General features: G+C 38.7%; 1 protein-coding gene across 9 annotated transcripts in view; it reads left to right on the forward strand.

Annotated features, from left to right (window-relative positions):
* GIGYF2 (GRB10 interacting GYF protein 2) overlaps positions 1-21,706 on the forward strand; it is a 128,225-nt gene that overhangs the window by 36,416 nt on the left and 70,103 nt on the right. For all 9 annotated transcript variants that reach the window (XM_061122477.1, XM_061122470.1, XM_061122479.1 and 6 more), the window contains 4 exons: positions 121-216; positions 10,832-10,943; positions 15,225-15,336; positions 16,743-16,783. In XM_061122477.1, the coding sequence (XP_060978460.1) occupies positions 121-216; positions 10,832-10,943; positions 15,225-15,336; positions 16,743-16,783 (361 nt within the window). The remainder of the gene's footprint in view (positions 1-120; positions 217-10,831; positions 10,944-15,224; positions 15,337-16,742; positions 16,784-21,706) is intronic.

The raw sequence follows: 21,706 nt of genomic DNA on the forward strand, positions 1-21,706 counted from the left end.
AGCTTTTAATCCGTATCTTTGATAATCAGCAACAGGTAAACCAAACAATATTTTCTTGCTTTGGCTTCTTAGAATTGCAGGGAGAGTATTAATCTCATGGTCATGTGTTTGGTCAAACAGATCCCTTCAGACCTTCTGGATAAAGAATTTCTGCCCATCCTACAGGAAGAGCCCCTGCTGCCACTGGCTCTTGTGCCCTTCACGGAAGAAGAGCAGGTGTGTGCGTAGCTTTGAGCCTCAGGCCCCACCCTTGTTCCTTCTCACTGAGGCATGAAAACAGGAAGTTCCCCCTTAGGCTCTCAGGAGTGTCCTCCTTCCCCAGGGCCTGCTTCCTTCTACTCTTCTTGGAGTATGATGCCTCTCTGAGTTGACTAGATTCTGCTTTAGATCTGAGGCTGTTGAATATTATGTAGAGATAAGGATGTGTGTTAGGTTAGAGAGAAAAAGGTACTTTTCAGGGGAGAGGGCCTTCTTTTCAGAAACTTGTCGTTTTTCAAAAGTAATCTGCTAAACCTGAATTCCCACCAGTTTTTACCACTAAAGGAAAATGTAAATAATCAGCTCACAGTGTGCTTAAAACGGTGCTTTTCTGTCACAAATTTTTTAAAGTGATAATTGTGAGAAAGAGTTTTGGGCTGTAAAGTAACAGATTCTGTGTTACAGTGTACGATGTCCATAGATAAATAATGGAGTTTCTGATTTCAACGAACTATGGTGATTATTGGGCTTCCCTCATAGCTCAGTTGGTAAAGAATCTGCCTGCAATGCAGGAGACCTGGGTTCAGTCCCTGGGACGGGAAGATCCACTGGCGAAGGAAAAGGCAGCCCACTCCAATATTCTTCCCTGAAGCATCCCATGGACAGAGGAGCCTGGTGGGCTACAATCCACGGGGTCGCAAGAGTTGGACACAACTTAGCAACTAAACCACCACCACCATGGTGATTATAGTAAAATGGAGAAAGAAAGAGCTTTGTTGGAATACCACTTTAAATGAAGAATCATCATTACTTTTTAAGAAAACTTTTATTGAGACCTAAGTTACATGCCATAAAATTAAACATTTTTATAGTTTTTAGTAGATGCAGCATTGTGTAACCCATCACCACTATCTAATTCCAGAACATTTTTCATTATTTTTTGTGACAGCTCTGGGTGTTTTTTCTGCACTCTTGCCATGCTGTGCATGGTGAAATCAGTCTATTCAGAGGGAAAAGCCTATTAAGAGAACTTACTGAAACTTCCTTGGTGGTTCAGAACTGATGGGGAACTAAGATCTCACAAGCCACGAGGCATGGCCAAATAAAAATTAGACTTCCGTTACCCCGCGTTGTTTTAAGAAAGGTGTGGTGTGTGTTTGGAGCCTTTGAGCACCATGCTCCTGTAAGCAGCTTTGTTTCGTTTGTGGTCTCTCCTAAATCAGGCTGTGCTGTGTGCTTAGCTGCTCAGGCGTGTTCGACTCTTTGCCACCCCATGGACTGTAGCCCGCCGAGCTCCTCTGTCAGTGGGGATTCTCCAGGCAAGAATACTGGAGTGGGTTGCCAGGCCCTCCTCCAGGGGATCTTCCCAACCCAGGATCGAAGCCAGGTCTCCTGCTTTGCAGGCGGATTCTTTACCGTCTGAGCCACCATGAAAGCCCAAGAATACTGGAGTGGGTATCCTATCCCTTCTCCAGGGGATCTTCCCGACCCTGGAATCTAACCAGGGTCTTCTTCATTGCAGGCAGATTCTTTACCAGCTGAGCTACCAGGGAGGTCCAAAATCAGGCTAATAGTTCCTTCTTTATTCATGAAACCCAATATCATCTAGGGTCATCAACAAATATTTTCATTGATGAAAAGTTGTTATTGTTATAAAGAATGCATGGGAAAGGAAGGGTCCTGTCTCTAGTAATTGCTGAAAAGTTTCTTTTCAAAAGTGGTAAATTTCCTTTAAAAAAAAATTGCACATCTGGTTATATTTTGGTTTAATTTTTCTCAAAAATATTTTTATTATGAAGCATTTCAAATGGTATAGAGAATATTATTACAATGACCTGAATATTTTCAACTCAGATACATCTAATCTTAAAATAATTTGTGTATACCTTTGTTTTAAGAAACAAAATTTCTTCTTCACCACAGTTGAGACTGCCTGGGGTGTAGCCCTCTCTGCATTTCCAGGGATTACTATGAATCAGATTATTTTCATCATTCATGTTTTGATATTGTCATTACATTTTTGTGTGTCCATATACCCATAAGAGTTCCATCTTATAGGGTTATAAATTTTACATGGACTGTAGCCTCCCAGGCTCCTCAGTTCATGAAATGCTCCAACCAACCATGCTGGAGTGGGTAGCCATTTCCTTCTTCAGGGGATCTTCCTGACCCAGGGATTGAACCCAGGTCTCCAAATTGCAGGCAGATTCTTTACCATCTGAACCACCAGGGAAGTCTATATTGAATATAGTGTACTGTATATAATGGAGGAGGAACTGGCAACCACTCCAGTATCTTTGCCTGGAGAATCTCATGGACAGAGGAGCCTGGCAGGCTACAGTCTGCGGGGTCACAAAGAGTCGGACATGATTGAAGTGACAGCACCACTGTATAATTATATTCTGCAGCTTGTTTTTTTCTTTGAGTAATGATTTTTAGATTTCACATTCATACATATGGCATCAGTTTGTTCATCTCTGCTTTATAATATTTTCATAAGTGAGAAAAATCAATAAAATACTTATTTTTTTTTGCTGTAAAAGATATTCATATTTGATTATAGAAAATACAGAAAGATATGAAGAAGTAAATCTTACCTATAAAATCACCATGTAGAAATAATTACTTGTTAACATTTAGTATGTTTAAGTAGTTTATTTTTGTGTATCTTCAGTTGTCAGAATACGCTGGTAATGCAGACTGAATCCAACAGTGTATCAAAAGGATTATACACCATGGCTAAGTGGGGTTTATCCCCAGAATTCCAGGGTGGTGCAACATAAACCAATATAATATACCCTATTAATAGATTGAAGAAAAGAAAAACACTTGATCACCTCAGTTTCCACAGAAAAAGCATTTGACAAAATTCAACACCCTTTTGTGAAAGCAAACTTAACGAACTGGGAATGGAAGTGAACTTAATTAAGGGCTTTTATGAAAAATCCACAACCAACATTATACTCTGTGATGAAAGACTGAAAGCTTTTCTTCTTGGATTGGGAACAAGATAGTATATCTGCTCTCACTACTGATATTGAACCTTGTGTTGGAAGTTTTAGCTGAGCTCTTAGGCTAGAAAAGGAAATAAAAAGGATCCTGATTGGAAGGGAAGAAGTAAAATTATCTCTGTTTGAAGATGACATGATCCTACATATAGAAAATCTTAAAGAATCCACAGAATAACTATTAACACCAGTAAGTGAATATAGCACAGTTGTATGCTACAGAATCAGTACACAAAAGTCAGTTGTGTTTCCATTACTGTGTACTTAGTCGCTCAGTCGTGTCCGACTCTGTGACCCCATGCCCTGTAGCCTGCCAGGCTCCTCTGTCCATGGGAATTCTCCAGGCAAGAATACTGGAGTGGGCCGCCATGCCCTCCTCCAGGGGATCTTCCCAACTCAGATATTGAACCCAGGTCTCCTGCATTGCAGGTGGATTCTTTACTGACTGAGCCACCAGGGAAGCATTTCCATATACTAGCAATGGACAATTTGCAAAGGAAATTAAGAAAATTCCGTGCAAAGTAATTAGCCTCCAACTAATAAAAATAAATGGAAAAAAAAAGAGGAAAAAAAAAAGAAAATAAATTTAACTAAGGAGTATGAAACTTCGTACAATTAAAAGAAAAAAGAAACACTATTGAAAGAAATTAAGATCTCAATAAATGGAAAGGCATTAGCATTTTATTAAGCCTTGAAAGACTTAATATTATTAATGATTTGCTGCCAGTGCAATCCCCACCAAAATCCCAGTGGCTTTTTGGGTAGAAGCTAATCTTAAAATTTATATAGAAATACAGAGGACCCCAAGTTGTCAAAACAGTTTTGCGAAGAAATAAGACCTATACTTCCAGTTTTAGAATTTAACTGCAAAGCTACAGGAATCAAAACTGGTTTTAACTTCCCTGGTGGTCCAGTGGTTAAGATTTTGTGCTTCCAATTTAGGGGGCATGGGTTTGATTCCTGGACTAAGGGAACTAAGATCCTACATCCCTTGTGGCAAAAAAATTAAAAAATTGCAAAACAAAAACAAAAAATTGGCTTAAGGATAGTTGCACCTACCAGCTGATTATAATTGAAAGTTAGGAAATAAAACCAAATCACTCCATACTGCTGGATCACTTTAAAGAATCATTGTGTATGAGGGTATATATTACTTTTGTTTTACTGTTGCCATACCTGTAGTGTTTTACCCTTGCTCTTCCATGATTTCATTGTTTTTTTCATGAGCAGTAAATCATGTGGAATTCTCCAGGCCAGAATACTGGAGTGGGTAGCCTTTCTCTTCTCCAGGGGAATTTTCCCAACCCTGGGATCAAACCCAGGTCTCCCACATTGCAGGCAGATTCTTTACCAGCTGAGCCACAAGGGAAGCCCAAGAATACTGGAGTGGGTATCCTGTCGCTTCTCCAGCGGATCTTCCCAGCCCAGGAATTGAACTGGGGTCTCCTGCATTGCAGGCAGATTCTTTACCAACTGAGCTGTCAGGGAAGCCCAAATCATATGGTTTAGAAATCAAAATTTACAGAACAGTGCATAATAGAAGATCTCTCTCCCATCCTTTCCACCAGCCGTCTGTCTCCTTTTCTGAAAGGCAGCCTGTATTAGCAGTTTCTTGTGTATTTTTCCAAGTAAATATTGAATATATTTCCTCCTTTTTGTGCAGATGGTGGTGTATATACTAAACTTTGTTCTATATTTACAGTATTTTTATTGAAAAATATTCTCCGCATATTTGGAAAAAGTATTCTTTCTTTTAGTTTGCATTTCCTTCCCTGGTGCAGAGTTTCTCAGATACTTGCATTTATATTTCTTTTAATTTTTTGTTCTTCGCCATTTTGGGGGAGGAGGGGGGTGGATAGTAATCTTTTTCTTGAGCTAGTCCTAAACCTAACCTGTTAAATTTTCTTTTTTTTTTTTCAGTTTCTTTTCTATTGGAGTATAATTTTTACAGTGCTGTGTTAGTTTCTGCTGTACAATAAAGTGAATTACCTGTATGTGTACATGTATCCCCTCTTGAAACTCCCTCCCACCCCTCATCCTACCCATCTACTAACTTGTTCATTTTTCTAAATTTAAAATTGCATTTGTTTTCAATTATGATATTTTTTAATACAGAAGCTTATTTTTATATAGCTCAATATACCAGTTTCAGTCTTTAGTAATTAGTTTTCCAATTGTTTATGAATATTTTTAATAATTATTTTTTATTTTTCATTAAATGCCTAGTTTTCTTAGAGACAACATGGGTTAGAAAAGCTTTTTAGTAAGTAGGCGGAAGGACTTGGTACTAGTTACTAACATGTGATACAGTTTAAGGGCTACACTGATTACTTGAACAATCAAAAATTATTCAATAAATGCTGAAAACTGTTGGTTTTTTAAAAAGGAATAAAGTTAGATGTGCAGTATACCTTCACATGAAAATTAGTTCTAGAATGACTAAAGAAGTAGCTCTTCATTTTGTTTTTATAATGGAAAAGTTTATCTTGAGGTGTTAAGATTTGAATGCTGTAATTACCAGGGCTTAATATAAAGATTGGCTTCCATGGTGACTGAGACAGTAAAGAATCCGCTCACAATGTGGAGACCTGGAGTTTGATCCTTGGGTGGAGAACATCCCCTGGTGAAAGAAATGGCAACCCATTCCAGTAATCTTGCCTGGAGAATTCCATGGACAGAGGAGCCTGGTGTACTGCAGTCCATGGAGTCGCAGAGTTGGACACAACTGAGCGATTAAGCATAGCACAGCACAAAAATGCAAAATTTAGGAATTCTTGACACTTGCTATCCTTTTTTTTATAATATATGTTGGAATAGGACAGTACTTAGAGCTGGCGAAAGATTCATTAATATTTTGAAATTAATATTTTGGATGGTTACCTGTTCAGGAATTGCTTAGGCCTTGCTAGGCTAGAGTTTTGCATACCTATTCACCCTGTTACTCCTATCCGGGAGGTAAATAACTCTAATAACCTAAAATAGCTTCTTGCTATATATCTTGTTTCCTGATGTTACCTAAAGAGGGTATTTTATCTTTAAAATGCAAGTTAACTGAGTGTGCACACTTCTTGCCCACACCCTCCCCACCACATATACTCTGACACATAGATGTACACACATACATGAATGCACGCATGTGTAAAATATAACTACATAAAAGGTTTTCTTTGAACAAAATTAATGCTCAGATAAGATCTTCTGGTTGCTGTTTGATTTGACATTGCCCTGTTTGTCCTTCTCAAGTTTGAAAAGCATTCAGTTCAATTGCTCAGCCGTGTCCGACTCTTTGTGACCCCATGGACTGCAGCACGCCAGGCCTCCCTGTCCATCACCAACTCTCGGAGTCTACCCAAACTCATGTCCATTGAGTCGGTGATGCCATCCAATCATCTCATCCTCTGTCATCCCCTTCTCCTCCTGCCTTCAGTCTTTCCCAGCATCAGGGTCTTTTCCAGTGAGTCAGTTCTTAGCATCAGGTGGGTAAGTATTGGAGTTTCAGCTTCAACATCAGTCCTTCCAATGAACACCCAGGACTGATCTCCTTTAGGATGGACTGGTTGGATCTCCTTGCTGTCCAAGGGACTCTCAAGAGTCTTCTCCAACACCACAGTTAAAAAGCATCAATTCTTCGGCACTCAGCTTTCTTTATAGTTCAACTCCCACATCCATACATGTCTACTGGAAAACCATAACCTTGACTAGACGGACCTTTGTTGGCAAAGTAATGTCTCTGCTTCCTAATAAGCTGTCTAGGTTGGGTCATAACTTGCCTTCCAAGGAGCAAGCGTCTTTTAATTTCATGGCTTCAGTCACCATCTGCAGTGATTTTGGAGTCCAAAATAATAAAGTCTGCCACTGTTTCCCCATCTGCCTGCCATGAAGTGATGGGACCAGATGCCATGATCTTAGTTTTGTGAATGTTAAGCTTTAAGCCAACTTTTTCACTCTCCTCTTTCACTTTCATCAAGGGGCTCTTTAGTTCTTCTTCACTTTCTGCCTTAAGGGTGGTGTCATCTGCATATCTGAGGTTATTGATATTTCTCCCGGCAATCTTGACTCTAGCTTGTGCTTCCTCCAGCCCAGCATTTCTCATGATGTACTCTGCCTATAAGTTAAATAAGCAGGATGACAATGTACAGCCTCGACATATCCTTTTCCTGTTGGAACCAGTCCATGTCCAGTTCTAACTGTTGCTTCCTGACCTGCATACAGATTTTTCAAGAGGCAGGTCAGGTGGTCTGGTATTCCCATCTCTTTCAGAATTTTCCAGAGTTTATTGTGATCCACACAGTCAAAGGCTTTGGCATAATCAATAAAGCTCCATATATTACACTTGTAATTTAAGTAACTGCTACCAGATTGGCGTATTTTATTTATTTGACATGAAAGAAAGGCACTTCATTTATGCATTTTTTTATTAGACAATACATGTGTATACATGCAAAATTCACAAAGCACATACAGTGAAAAACAAGTCTATGAGTGACCTAGGTTTTTTTCTCCCTCAGGATTAACTGTTATTTCCATTTTCTTGTGTTCCCTTTCTAGGGTATTTAATACAACTGCAGCTACTTTTGTGTCTGTTCTTTAAAACACGCGCACGCGCGCACACACACACACACACACACACACACACGGCTGCTATTTAGTACAACTGCAGCTACTTTTGGATCTGTTCTTTAAAACACACACACACTCGCACGCCTGTTAGGCATACAATTCTACACTGTTTCTACCTAAGCATCTATTTGGGAGGTAATGACATATTTATTGAACTTTTAAGATGTGTCCCTGTTCTAACTATTTGTTGCTTAATGTATTAAGTGCTTACAACAGCCCATGAAGTAGATTGCTTTTCACATTATATGCATGAGGAAAAGGAGGCACAGAGTTGAGTAAAGGAGCCGCAGTTCACTCTCAGGCAGTCTAGCCTCTCCGTGCACTTCACTCCAGCTATTAGGCTGGAGCCTGATTAGGCGGACTGTAGGAAATGTGGTTTTCTGGATCAGAAATGATTGAATATTAACAGTTTTGTATGATGATGGTGGTGGTGTAGTTGCTAAGTCATGTCCAACTCTTGCGACCCCATGAACTGTAGCCTGGCAGGCTCCTCTGTCCATGGGATTTCCCACGCAAGAATGGTTACCAGAGTGGAAAAAAAAAAAGACTACTAGAGTTAAGTTGCCATTTCCTCCTCCAGGGGATCTTCCTGACTCGGCTTTCACCCAAGTCTCCTCTGTTGCATGCAATCTCCTGTCTTGTAGGTGGATTCTTTACTGAGTGAGCCACCAGGGAAGCCCAGTTTTGTATGGTTAACCCTAATAAGTAAGAGTTGCCTTATGTTTTTAAAAAATTGTGTAGAATCATGATTTTTAGATCAGCTCCTTTTGATTGATACTTAGCCAGTTGCCATTTTTGCTTTTACAAACAGTACTGCAGTTAAGATCGTTCTGCTTATGTTATTTTTCACATGTGTAAAAAGAGAAAGTGTTATGTCAAAAGGGGTGGACATTGAAATATACTTTGACAAATGTATCTGATAAGTATATATATTGCCTTCCAGAGATTATACCAACTTTCACGTTCAGCTGCAGTGTGTTAGGAAGTGTGAAAGAAAGCATATGAGAGTTTCCCTGAACCCTGTAGATGGGTGTGTTTGAGTTTCATACATGTAATACTTTGGTTATGAGGTATTCAACAGTGTCAGATTCTGGCATGGACAGTACATTTAACACTGACTTCTATTTTTCCAGTATTAGAATACATGAATCTAGATTTTGGGATTTCACAGTCTTGTTTAATTGTGATCCCAGAAGAGTTATTCAGTAACACTGCTGTTTACTGTATGCCCCAAGATAAATTAATGCATTTGTTTCAACTAGCTTTTCTTAAAAATAATTTTTATTAAAATACAGTTTGAAGTAAGTATTGATTAAGTTTGGTATCTGCCTCTAGTTTTCCATTATTAATTATATCTTGGTCTTCAGTTTTGAAGTTACTTGATTGTATTATTATATGCCTATAAAAGTCAAAGGAAAAAATAAGTTTCTAAAGTTTACCTGAACAAATTCTATTGAATACAGTTCTGATAAAGACAAGTAGTGACAGTTAATGAGGAGAAAATCACCCATATATTAAAACAAGAAAAATTTAGTAATGAAAGTAGAAGTTTTTCAAACCAAAATTACATGTTGATTTCTTTAAGATAGGAATATCATATTTCATTTGATTTTGAATCCAAACACAGTGGAAACAATTTGGACTTAAGTAGTTGAATTGCAGAATTTTATTTCCCTGAAATTTAGTTAGCTGCTACCAAACTTGTGTACTCTAAGCCTCACTTGTTGCCTCTCTGTCCCGAGGACCGTTGCTGCAGCCCTGCTGAAGTCAGCTTTCCCACACTCCCATACCAGTGCATTTTTGCACAGATGTCTGTTAGGTTCTGTGCTGTGCTTGGTTGCTCAGTCGTGTCCGACTCTTTACGTACAGTCCATGGAATTCTCCAGGCCAGGATACTGGAGTGGGTAGCCTTTTCCTTCAGGGCATCTTCCCGACCCAGGGATCGAACTCAGGCCTCCTGCATTGCAGGCGGATTCTTTACCAGCTGAGCCACAAGGGAAGCCCAGGAATACTGGAGTGGGTAGCCTATCCCTTATCTAGTGGATCTTCCCATCCCAGGAACCAAACTGGGGTCTCCTGCATTGCAGGTGGATTCTTTACCAACTGAGCTATCAGAGAAGCCCAAGTGTTTAGAAAGAATTCAGGTAAAGATGTATTCCAACAGTTTTTGAGTTTAAAACTCTCTTATTAAATTGTTTCATATGCCTAGGATTTTGATATTTCATAGATCATTTTCCAGTATTTCTATAATTGCTTCCTGCTTTACCTTTTCCTAAGCCATGTCTGTTCCATTTATCCAGAAGTATCGACTAAACATATTTTTGAATCCCAGACCTCCTGTCTTCCTGTGTCCCCTCTTCGTGTTTGAAGGATGCCCACCCACTACTGGTCTTGTCATGTTTGACCCTTTTCCACATTGACTGTGGATGCAGATGTAAGCTAATGACTAAGTGAGTGGGATTTTGTTTATTCTTCTCAAGCATTCTCTTCCCCTCCCCTCTTCTTTCTTTGCCTTCCCCCATTCATCCCTGATAGCTGTCATTCTATTAAACCCTAGTTGGAGTTGCTCATTCACACTGATGAGCAGAATGAGGCAAAATGATCCATTTTTTTTTTTAATCCTGTTACTATTGATTCAGACCTTTTGTGACTCCTGCTCATTTCCACCTTTCAGTAGTTAAAGGACCCTTTCAAACCAGATCTCTTTTACTGTGTATTCTCTGTCTATCATGATGATGCGTACATATCTTGCCTCCTCTTGGGTACATACAGAACCTAACATGGTGTAAGGCATTGTTGGTTCATGTTTGTTGATCTGAAATGTTAGTTTAAAATTTTCAGCTAAACCCAAAATTTGTAACATCTTAGTGTGCCACGTGGTGATCGTCTCTCATCGCTGGTAGTCATCAGATGCCGGTTTATAGATGCTGTGGGAGATGGTGAGGAGCAACATGTGGTTTTATCTGTTTTATCCATTTTTTTCCTTTCTTTTCTTTTTTTGGCAGAGAAACTTTTCCATGTCCGTAAATAGTGCTGCTGTCCTGCGATTGACAGGACGAGGAGGAGGAGGAACAGTGGTGGGGGCTCCTAGAGGTCGAAGTTCTTCACGAGGGCGAGGTGAGCTTTCATGTGAAAAAAAAGTAATAATGGAACGGTGGAGAAAGAGAACAGGGAAATAAATAAATCACTTTAAGAATATTTTGATATTTGATTTTTGAAAACTGCTTTTTGACATTAACTGCATAATAAATGTCCTGACCATTTGTTTTTGGAACCATTTCTCAGTGTATCTGGTCCACAACCCCTGGTTTGGAGTAGAAGAAGGTTTTTTGAGCCTAGAGACTTGAGTGTGAATGATTTTAGATGGTCCTCATTCTCTTTGGCAAGTATTTGTGATCCATATTCCTCACCCCCCGGGACCTTACACTGTGAGAGCCGGAGCTCCCTGAAGTGCCTTGGCTGCAGGAGTGGCACCCAGGTCCCTGCAGGCCTCTGGGACTCGGGTCTCCATATAAGGCCATGTGCCAGGAGTGTCCCCAGCCAGAGAGAGGCTTTTGTAAAAGCCATCTCCTCAGTACGAGACCTTTTTAGGGTGCAGAAGAAAGAAAACATTATGCAACAATCCTTTATATAATCTGTAGTTTTATATTTCATAGATTTGTCTTTTCTTAGAAGAATAATTGATATTACTTGTTCTTTGATATCTGCTCCCTACTTGGAGTTTGTTGATCTTCTGCTGCTTAAAGGCATTCTTAATGTTTGTAATATAAATATTTACTTGAGCTTTTACTTCTAAGTTGGCTAAATCATAGCAGAAGTCTCAACACACCTTGCAGTTTTAAAAGGTGCTTTTGGAAGAATTGGATGTCTGCAAAAAAAGAAGCCATTGCCTCCACACATTGCACCGTCCAGGTTGGCATGATCATGAATGTGGAGTATCTAAATTCTTTTTTCTTAAAGTTATGCTTTATGAATAGAGTGATTTATATCCATTCTTTATAGAGATTGTATTAAATTGTGTATTCCTGTGAAGGGGTTTCATTCAGAATGTGGGAAGGCAACTGTTCTGAATAATGAAAAGGTTAACTAAAACTCTACTTGTAGATCAAGTGCTGTTACCAGGTTGTCCATGTGTTTTCCTTCTGAATTTGTCAGTCTCTAGAATGGTGGTTTTTAACCTGGGGAGTTGTTAGAATCATCTATAAAACTCAACAGGAAAAAATATCTGCAGCAGAATATACTGGTAGGTGAGATTTAAGCATGTGTGTTTCAGAAGGTCCACAGGCCATTTAGATTCCCAAACATAGTTAGGTTCTGTTGGTCCAGAAATCGTCTGAGATCTGTGCTGCTTGGGGATGTGATAATGGTGTTTTGAGGGTGACTGTGGCCTGCTCCTTGGATGTTGCCTGGGTTTTTCTGCAGTGGGCTCGCACTGAGAAGAGGTTGCCCTTGGGGAGCTTTTCCTCTAGTGCTTTTCAGGGCATGACTGTGAGAGGTCTTATTTATTAAGAAGTGAGGCCCACAAGTCTTTTGTTCCTCAAGTGACCACTAGTGTTGTGTGTTGCAAATACCAACCAATCTCTAAATACTTGTTAAAACAAATTCCAGGTCTAGAAACTGATGAACCATTGATTACTTTCTTTCTACCTTCTGGTTTGAAGTGCGTATTGCTATTACATAGGAATAGGACTCTTACATTCAGAATTTAAATGGGACTTGTATGAAAGATACTGTAATAAAAGCAGTGACTTAATTAACATTGATATGAATGGATGACATGAAACTAGTTAAATGAATGAACTGACTTAGTGAGAAATACTTCTGATACCATTGTCCCAACTGTGATTCTTATTGGTTCCATGAGACCTTTAATCTGTGGTTTTGTTTTCTTCAGTTACTGCTTAATTTTAACCTGTTGGTTAAATAAATAGTGATTAGTGTAGCTGGGTTTTTTTTTTTTTTTTGGCATGATCAGACCTGACATCAGATGATTGCCCTGCCTCTTTCCAACTTGAGAGAAGTTTGTTGTGAAAATCAGCTGACTTTCATACTTCTGAATATCATGAAGCAGTAAAATTTAAATAAATGAACAGGGAAACAATATGAATTTGTCATCTTTTTATTTTATCTGGTGAAGATGTTTAAAAATAAAGCGTATCTATACAGTTGTCAGCCATTGCCTTCCTCATTATTAAAGGAAGTATATTTTATTTTTTTTTAAAGGAAGTATATTTTAATCCCCCCAAAGAAGAGGGTGAAATCTCATAGATTAGGACAGTCATTTAAATTTAACTTTATGAAAGATTCTCCATGTTATATTTACTTGCTTCTCCTCATATGGGAGCTACTTTTATAGATGATTATGGGCCTTGCACTTTGAAGAGTGTTCCTCACGTTTTGCAAGCTGGAAAGCTCTAGAATCAGCTTCTTTTTTTGTGCCCACTTACAAAGCTTTGGGCTCATAAGGAGGACCAGTGCCAATGCTAGTTATAACTGGCAGGAAATATTTTGTGGTTTGCTTATTTTTCTGGCAGGTTTTGAACGCTGTTTTTCATATTCACATGTTTCCAGAATAAAAGGCTTTTTCAAGGTGCTATGTGCTTAATGGTTTTCTTGAGAAAATTGTTCTCTAAAAGGACAGGGGACTTTTTTCTTTCATCCTAAAAATATCTTTGTAAATATCACCACAGTGTTATTTAACAGTTTGTATTAAACTCTTTTAAGATAGATCTTAAATAATACATCTGTATTTCCTAAGGATAGAGGTACAAAACTGTACATTAAGTGGAAGTTAAGTTGATAGAACTGGAAGGTAACTTTAGGATTATTATAGTTCAACTCTAGTCCTCACTTCCATTTTACAGGTGAAGATATTGATACTTAGACTAAAGAAGGTATCATTGTTTTATGATTACATACATACAATTATGCATTATTCTTGTATTCCATCATAAGATCATATAGAAGTATAATTGTATTCTGAGTCAATTCTTGATAAGTGATGCTAGAAAATAAAAATACTGTATGAATATTTGAAACAATTATTTAACTCAGTTGTATTTAGCTTTGGAATGGATTCATTCTTTTATTCAAGATTCATCATTTTTCCTTGGGTGGTTTTTTTTACTGTTGGAGAAGTGAGTTGGGGATAATGGCTAAGATTTTATCTAGATATAAATACATGCCTAGGCATAATTTTTACCGCGTTCTCCCCACCGCCGCCGCGCCCCCCCCCCCCCGCCCAGTTTTCAGCTTGTGTGTTGGATACAAGTGGTGTACATTAGTTGGGAAATCCTCACAGTACACAGAAAATATAAAGCTGAAAGTGCATATTGCCTTCTGCCCCCAGATGGAGCATTTGGGTTTATGTCCTTCTTGATCCTAACCATGCAATCATATCATTTGTATACATTGTAATTTTTTTATAAATGTATTGCTCTTGGGCATACTTTAGTCATTCACCAGAATAACGTAGATTTCTTTTGTGTGTGTGTGTGTGTGTGTAGATTTCTTTTAATGGCAGTACTTTATCTTTTATGGCTTCCTAGTATTCTACTGAACTGTTTTATCAAAATTTACTTAGCCAGTCCTTTACTGATTATGTTTCTGTTTTTCAAAAATTTGCAACAAAAATCTCCATATATATATATATATGTATTTGCATATTTATGCAAGTATTTCTATTAGGATAAATTATAATTAGAATGTTGAGTCAGATTTGATAAATCTAATCAGATTGCCTTCAGTAAAGGCCAGTGTACATTTGAGCCACTGGAGCCTCTATGAATTCCTACATGCACACTTTTTTACTGGCTCATTGGTTTGAATTTAGTGCTGCCTGATAGTTTTCCCCAAGATGTGTGCAAATGGGAAACAGTGCCTTTGATTGGTGTGGAATATTCTTTAAGAAGTTAGTTCACGAAATTGATAGTTTATAGAGTTGACACTTTTAAATTATCCTTTTTCTGGAGTTAAAGAAATTAACATTTATGCCTGGTTTTTGTACTTTGTCTGCTCTCTTCTCAAACTCCTCACATTTTCCATTTTTATTGAAAATAGTCCAACAGAAGGTTTGATTTGTCATAATGGTTTACTGATTTTAGAATTTCACTAATGACTTCTCTGTTGAGGAGCTTGATGTCGGTACTGTTTCTTGTTCAGGATTGGAGCTGGGACTCTGACACGGTTATTTTTTTAAACATCCCCCTCTGGTCTCGCTGCTTCCCTGCTGTCACTGCTGTTACTGGTCTCGCTGGTGAAGAGTCAGTGGGCCTTGCTGAATATTTAAATGTGGACATTCTGCTTTGTGTATAGACAGCACTTTGGAGATGAATGTTTGGTGTTCAGCTTGTGCCAGATGTTGACATCTGACCATTTTCTCTGTGTTGTTGTTTTCAGGCAGAGGCAGAGGCGAATGTGGTTTCTACCAAAGAAGCTTTGATGAAGTAGAAGGGGTGTTTGGCCGAGGAGGCGGCAGGGAAATGCACAGGTCACAGAGCTGGGAGGAAAGGTAACTGAAGGAGTTAACCTCCTGGGATAAAGATTCTTGGTGTAAAAGCATTTCTCTGCTTTCTGCAGAGGAGAATGCTCTTTGTATAGTTACAAAGTTTTATTTTTCAAAAAATGCTACTAATTAAATAAGAGTTATGTTAGAAGTGTTTAAATGATCCTTATTTAAAGGAAGAAGCATTCTAGATAAATACATTAATATTTTTGTCCCTGCATGGATATTTAATAGTTAATTAGATGTGCTGTTTGATTAGTACTCAGTGACAAGCATTTTCATATTATTGTTTGTTGCTGTTAATCAAAGCATCTTCTCTATATTGCTTGTGACTTTATATGAAGTCTTTCAACATGAGCAAAAGCAGCTGCACAGATAATATACAAAGATGTCCATGTGATAATATTTATAATATAAAACAATGGGAAATAAGCCAAACAACTTAATTTCAGTGTGGTTTCTTATATAATGGCATATCCACACAGTTGTTATTTGGTCACTAAGTCATGTCTGACTCTTTCCTGACCTGATGAACTGTGGCCCAACCAGGCTCCTTTGTCCATGGGAGTTCCCAGGCAAAAATACCGGAGTGGGTTGCCATTTTCTCCTCCAGGGGATCGTCTGAACCCAGGGATCAAACCCACGTCTGCTGCATTGGCAGGCGGATTCTTTACCTCTGAGTCACCAAGGAATCCTTGTCCACAAAAGTTAGGAAGAGTTTGAAAATATTTACTCATGTGTAAAAACACATTGTGAAAGCAGTATATAAAGCTCTATACAGCAGATACCTAAAATAAAACATGAATTTAATTAAAAATGTACCTAATTAAAAAAGTTACTGGGTCTATAGAAGCTAACTATTGGTAGGTGAGACATTGGATATTTTTGCTTTCATATTTGTGCTTTTCTGTGTTTCCCAAATGTTAGGCAAAAACCATGTATTTTTTTTTTTAATTTATTTATTTTTTCAGTGGGTTTTGTCATACATTGACATGAATCAGCAATAGATTTACACGTATTCCCCATCCCGATCCCCCCTCCCACCTCCCTCTCCACCCGATTCCTCTGGGTCTTCCCGGTGCACCAGGCCCGAGCACTTGTCTCATGCATCCAACTTGGGCTGGTGACCTGTTTCACCATAGATAATATACATGCTGTTCTTTCGAAACATCCCACCCTCACCTTCTCCCACAGAGTTCAAAAGTCTGTTCTGTACATCTGTGTCTCTTTTTCTGTTTTGCATATAGGGTTGTCGTTACCATCTTTCTAAATTCCATATATATGTGTTAGTACATGTATTTGTTTTATAATTTGAAAAGGAAATGCTGTTAAAGATAGGAAAGTGGGTGTCATGGATGGGAAATCTTTGTATTACTCATGTTTTTTTTGAAACTTCATTTTACCTTTTCTAGGGGTGACAGACGTTTTGAAAAACCAGGACGAAAAGATGTAGGTAAGACTTTCTTACTTTTTTGAAGTATTTTTATCTGGATTTCCATGGCATTAGTTCTTAACAAGGCTTACAAAGGATACCTTTATTAAAAATTGACTCAGTTACTTGCCTCTCTCCAGTAGATGGGGTTGTAACATTGCTTGCATTTAGAGTTCCATGGTTATATGAGGGCTGTATTGCATGAAACCAAGGATAATAAATACAACCATTAGGATTTACTTGGTTTAATTTTTTAAGTCTGTGTGTTCTCTGCAAGACATATTCTTTATTAAGGCTACCTTGTGAACTGAAATTTCAAGTTAGGAAGCAGCCTATTAACTCCTTTTCCAGTGCCTCTCACAGCTGAGAAGAAATAGAAAAAATGCTAGAAAGCTTGCTTTTATATCTGAGAGCAAAGTCTAAAACTATGACTTTTTACTTTAGTCATTTATTCATCTGGTCTTTTTGATAAATGACAGTCTTTCTTAAGGGGCAATTTTCACATTAGATCTACAAAAATATTTTATAATGGCTTTTATTGACTGCTTTTTAATGAGATTTTCACTTTGGCTTATTAAACCATGCTAATGATTCTGAACTTTTATAAGTAATCCACTTTTGTTGAAAATGTTGTACATTAAAAAAAAAGTTGCTCCTGCTATGTCTTACAGTCTACCAGAATAGCAGCACTTGATTAGTTTGTTGAGACACACTGACATACTGATCAATTGTGAGATACCCTTTGACAGCAAATTAAGATAATTTAAATACTGAAAGTTCCAGAATGATTTGTTCTTTTTAATAAATTAGAGACTGTTCTTATCATGTATTTGCTTCTTATGTGTGGAGAAATGGGTGGAATTAGAAACATGTGGGTAAGAATTGTGCATGATCTTTGTGAATACCCACAGGAGAATGTAGAGGCAGAAAAAGCCCTGTAATACTCAGATTATAATTTCTGTTCATTAGGAATCATCTTACAGTAATGATTCTGTAAGGATGGAATTAAAAGATGATTAAAGTAAATCTAGGTGGTACAGAAAAGTTCAGCTCAGTGCATTTTGAAATGCTTTGAAGCAGGCGTGGCAGTTTTTGGCTGTTAGGTTGCTGCTGGCAGTTGGTAATAAGGGCCTGTACATGTGTAGGGTGCTTCTCTTGTGGCTCAGATGTAAAGAATCCACCTGCAAGGCAGGATACCCAGGTTTGATCCCTGGGTTGGGAATATCCCCTGTTGAAGGAAATGGCTTACCCACCCCAGTATTCTTGCCTTGAGAATTCCATTAAAAGAGGAGCCTGGTGGGCTATAGTCCATGGGGTCAAAAGAGTAGGACGCAACTGAGCAACTAACATAGCAACAACAACACACATACATATAAGTGGGCTTTATGGTTTTTGGTATCGACTTGTCTTCAGTTTAACCACTAGACCATTCAGGTATGACCTAAATCAAATCCCTTATGAATATACAGTGGAAGTGAGAAATAGATTTAAGGGACTAGATCTGATAGACAGAGAGCCTGATGAACTATGGATGGAGGTTCGTGCCATTGTACAGGAGACAGGGATCAAGACCATCCCCATGGAAAAGAAATGCAAAAAGGCAAAATGGTTGTCTGAGGAGGCCTTACAAATAGCTGTGAAAAGAAGAGAAGTAAAAAGCAAAGAACAGGAAAGATATTCCCATTTGAATGTAGAGTTCCAAAGAATAGCCAGGAGAGATAAGAAAGCCTTCCTCAGTGATCAATGCAAAGAAATAGAGGAAAACAACAGAATGGGAAAGACTAGAGATCTCTTCAAGAAAATTAGAGATACCAAGGGAACATATCATGCAAAAATGGGCTCAATAAAGGACAGAAATGGTATGGACCTAACAGAAGCAGAAGATATTAAGAAGAGGTGGCAAGAATACACAGAAGAACTGTACAAAAAAAGATCTTCATGCTCCGATAATCACAATGGGGTGATCACTCACCTAGAGCCAGACATCCTGGAATGTGAAGCCAAGAGGGCCTTAGAAAGCATCACTACGAACAAAGCTAATGGATGTGATGGAATTCCAGTTGAGCTATTTCAAATCCTGAAAGATGACGCTGTGAAAGTGCTGCACTCAATATGCCAGCAAATTTGGAAAACTCAGCAGTGGCCACAGGACTGGAAAAGGTCCGTTTTCATTCCAATCCCTAAGAAAGGCAATCCCAAAGAATGCTCAAACTACTGCACAATTGCACTCATCTCACACGCTAGTAAAGTAATGCTCAAATATCTCCAAGTCAGGCTTCAGCAATACGTGAACCAAGAACTTCTAGATGTTCAAGCTGGTTTTAGAAAAGGCAGAGGAACCAGAGATCAAATTGCAAGTATCCGCTGGATCGTCGAAAAAGCAAGAGAGTTCTAGAAAAACATCTATTTCTGCTTTATTGACTATGCCAAAGTCTTCGACTGTGTGGATCACAATAAACTGTGGAAAATTCTGAAAGAGATGGGAATACCAGACCACCTGACCTGCTTCTTGAGAAACTTGTATGCAGGTCAGGAAGCAACAGTTAGAACTGGACATGGAACAACAGACTGGTTCCAAATAGGAAAAGGAGTACGTGAAGGCTATATATTGTCACCCTGCTTATTTAACTTATATGCAGAGTACATCATGAGAAATGCTGGGCTGGAAGAAGCACAAGCTGGAATTAAGATTGCCGGGAGAAATATCAATAACCTCAGATATGCAGATGACACCACCCTTAAGGCAGAAAGTGAAGAGGAACTAAAAAGCCTCTTGATGAAAGTGAAAGAGGAGAGTGAAAAAGTTGGTTTAAAGCTCAACATTCAGAAAACTAAGATCATGGCATCTGGTCCCATCACCTCATGGGAAATAGATGGGGAGACAGTGGAAACAGTGTCAGACTTTATTTTTTTGGGCTCCAAAATCACTGCGGATGGTGACTGCAGCCATGAAATTAAAAGACGCTTACTCCTTGGAAGGAAAGTTATGACCAACCTAGATAGCATATTAAAAAGCAGAGACATTAGTTTGCCAACAAAGGTCCGTCTAGTCAAGGCTATGGTTTTTCCAGTGGTCATGTATGGATGTGAGAGTTGGACTGTGAAGAAAGCTGAGTGCCGAAAAATTGATGCTTTTGAAATTGATGTGGTGTTGGAGAAGACTCTTGAGAGTCCCTTGGACTGCAAGGAGATCCAACCAGTCCATCCTGAAGGAGATCAGTCCTGGGTGTTCATTGGAAGGACTGATGTTGAAGCTGAAACTCCAATACTTTGACCACCTCATTCGAAGAGTTGACTCATTGGAAAAGACCCTGATGCTGGGAGGGATTGGGGGCAGGAGGAGAAGGGGATGACAGAGGATGAGATGGTTGGATGGCATCACCAATTCGATGGGCATCACCAACTCGATGGGCATGAGTTTGAGTAAACTCCAGGAGTTTGTGATGGACAGGGAGGCCTGGCATGCTGCGATTCATGGGGTTGCAAAGAGTCGGACACGACTGAGCAACTGAACTGAACTGAACTGTCTTCAGTTTATTGGGACTGTTATGCTATCTGTATTGGTTTCCACAAGCATTTTTAACATCATTCCATTGTGGTCTCCTTGATCATCTACCTGAGACATTGTGGTCTCCTGGATCATGTATCTGAGATACTGTCAGTAATTTCCCAGGTGGCCCAGGTAAATGAGCGATAGAGCCAAGAGTTAGAGCTGCTGGTCTCACTTTCTAGTAAATGTCCCCTCTTTCAGTTTGCACTCCATTCACCTGAATGGATAATGGGGCCTTTGCAGAAAACTTAGTCCCCTCAACACAGAAGGTGTGATTCTTTGAAGTGAAAGACTCATTCTCTCAGAAGCTTTCGATCTCCTAGACAAAAGTATTTGATTGAATTTTTTAGCTGTCTGTTATTAAATAGCATTAGTATACCAACAGAGTGTTTGTGAGGGGGGGGGGGGGGCGGTGCAGTGCGTATGTGTCTTGGAAAAGTCATATCTAATTTTCAGATGCAAAGTTTATGTATAAATAGTATGATAGGAGATTCTTCTGGCCTGAATGGAGAAGGCCCTGCATCTGTATTGAGACTGAGAGCCCAGACAGACCTGTCCACGTCCAAGTTATGCCACTTTGGGCATCCTCTCTGTGTGACCTGTGTAAGTGATGTGAAGCTCTTAGGAAAAAACATACCATGTAAATCTTCAGTACTGTTTTATTTTCACAGGTTAGGTGAATTTTGTTACCTTATTATAGAAATAAGAATTCCTGCTGTCTTATCTGTGTAACAGCAGTCTTGGGTTGGAAAAAAAATCTGTTCTAGCTAGTATTTAAGAATGTCTAAGATTTTTAAACTGCAAAAGTTCTCAATAATTAAGTTTCTGTGTCCTTGATATACTTTGCTATTATCAGTCTTAGACCACTCCAGAGTTCTTTATTTTCTTCTCCTTTTGGTCAAAGAATAGGAAAATGTGACTTGCTGCCGTGCCCGGCTTTTCACAACTGCTTGCCTTTACTGTCTAGTATTTATTTCAGGAAATGATTCCTGCGTGGGTCATCACCAGTGGGGAGGGTTCATCTTTCCCTTTGCCCGCATAGGAATGGATAAGGGAGATTTCAAAGGAGCAGCAACAAATCTTTTTGAAATCTGATAGGGTGACATTTTTGGGCCTTGTTTTGGTTGAGGACAGTTTGATTTTTTTTAAAATGGAAGTGACAAGTATACAAAAATAGTCTTAAGTTAAACCAGAGGTAAGGGAAAGGGTTCATCCTCGTACATGTAAAATTAAAATAGCAGAGAAAGCATAATTTTCATGGAGTATTAGATTTGGAAAGAAATAATAGAGTTCATCTCGTCCAACCTCCTACTGGTGAATAAACACTCATTTTGTGTTTATAGAAAAAACTATTTGAAGTTTGAAACAGGAATTTGGGTTTGAAAATGCTTCAT

The sequence above is a fragment of the Dama dama genome, chromosome 20 (genome assembly GCF_033118175.1).
Source record: "Dama dama isolate Ldn47 chromosome 20, ASM3311817v1, whole genome shotgun sequence".
NCBI classification, from domain to species: domain Eukaryota; kingdom Metazoa; phylum Chordata; class Mammalia; order Artiodactyla; family Cervidae; genus Dama; species Dama dama.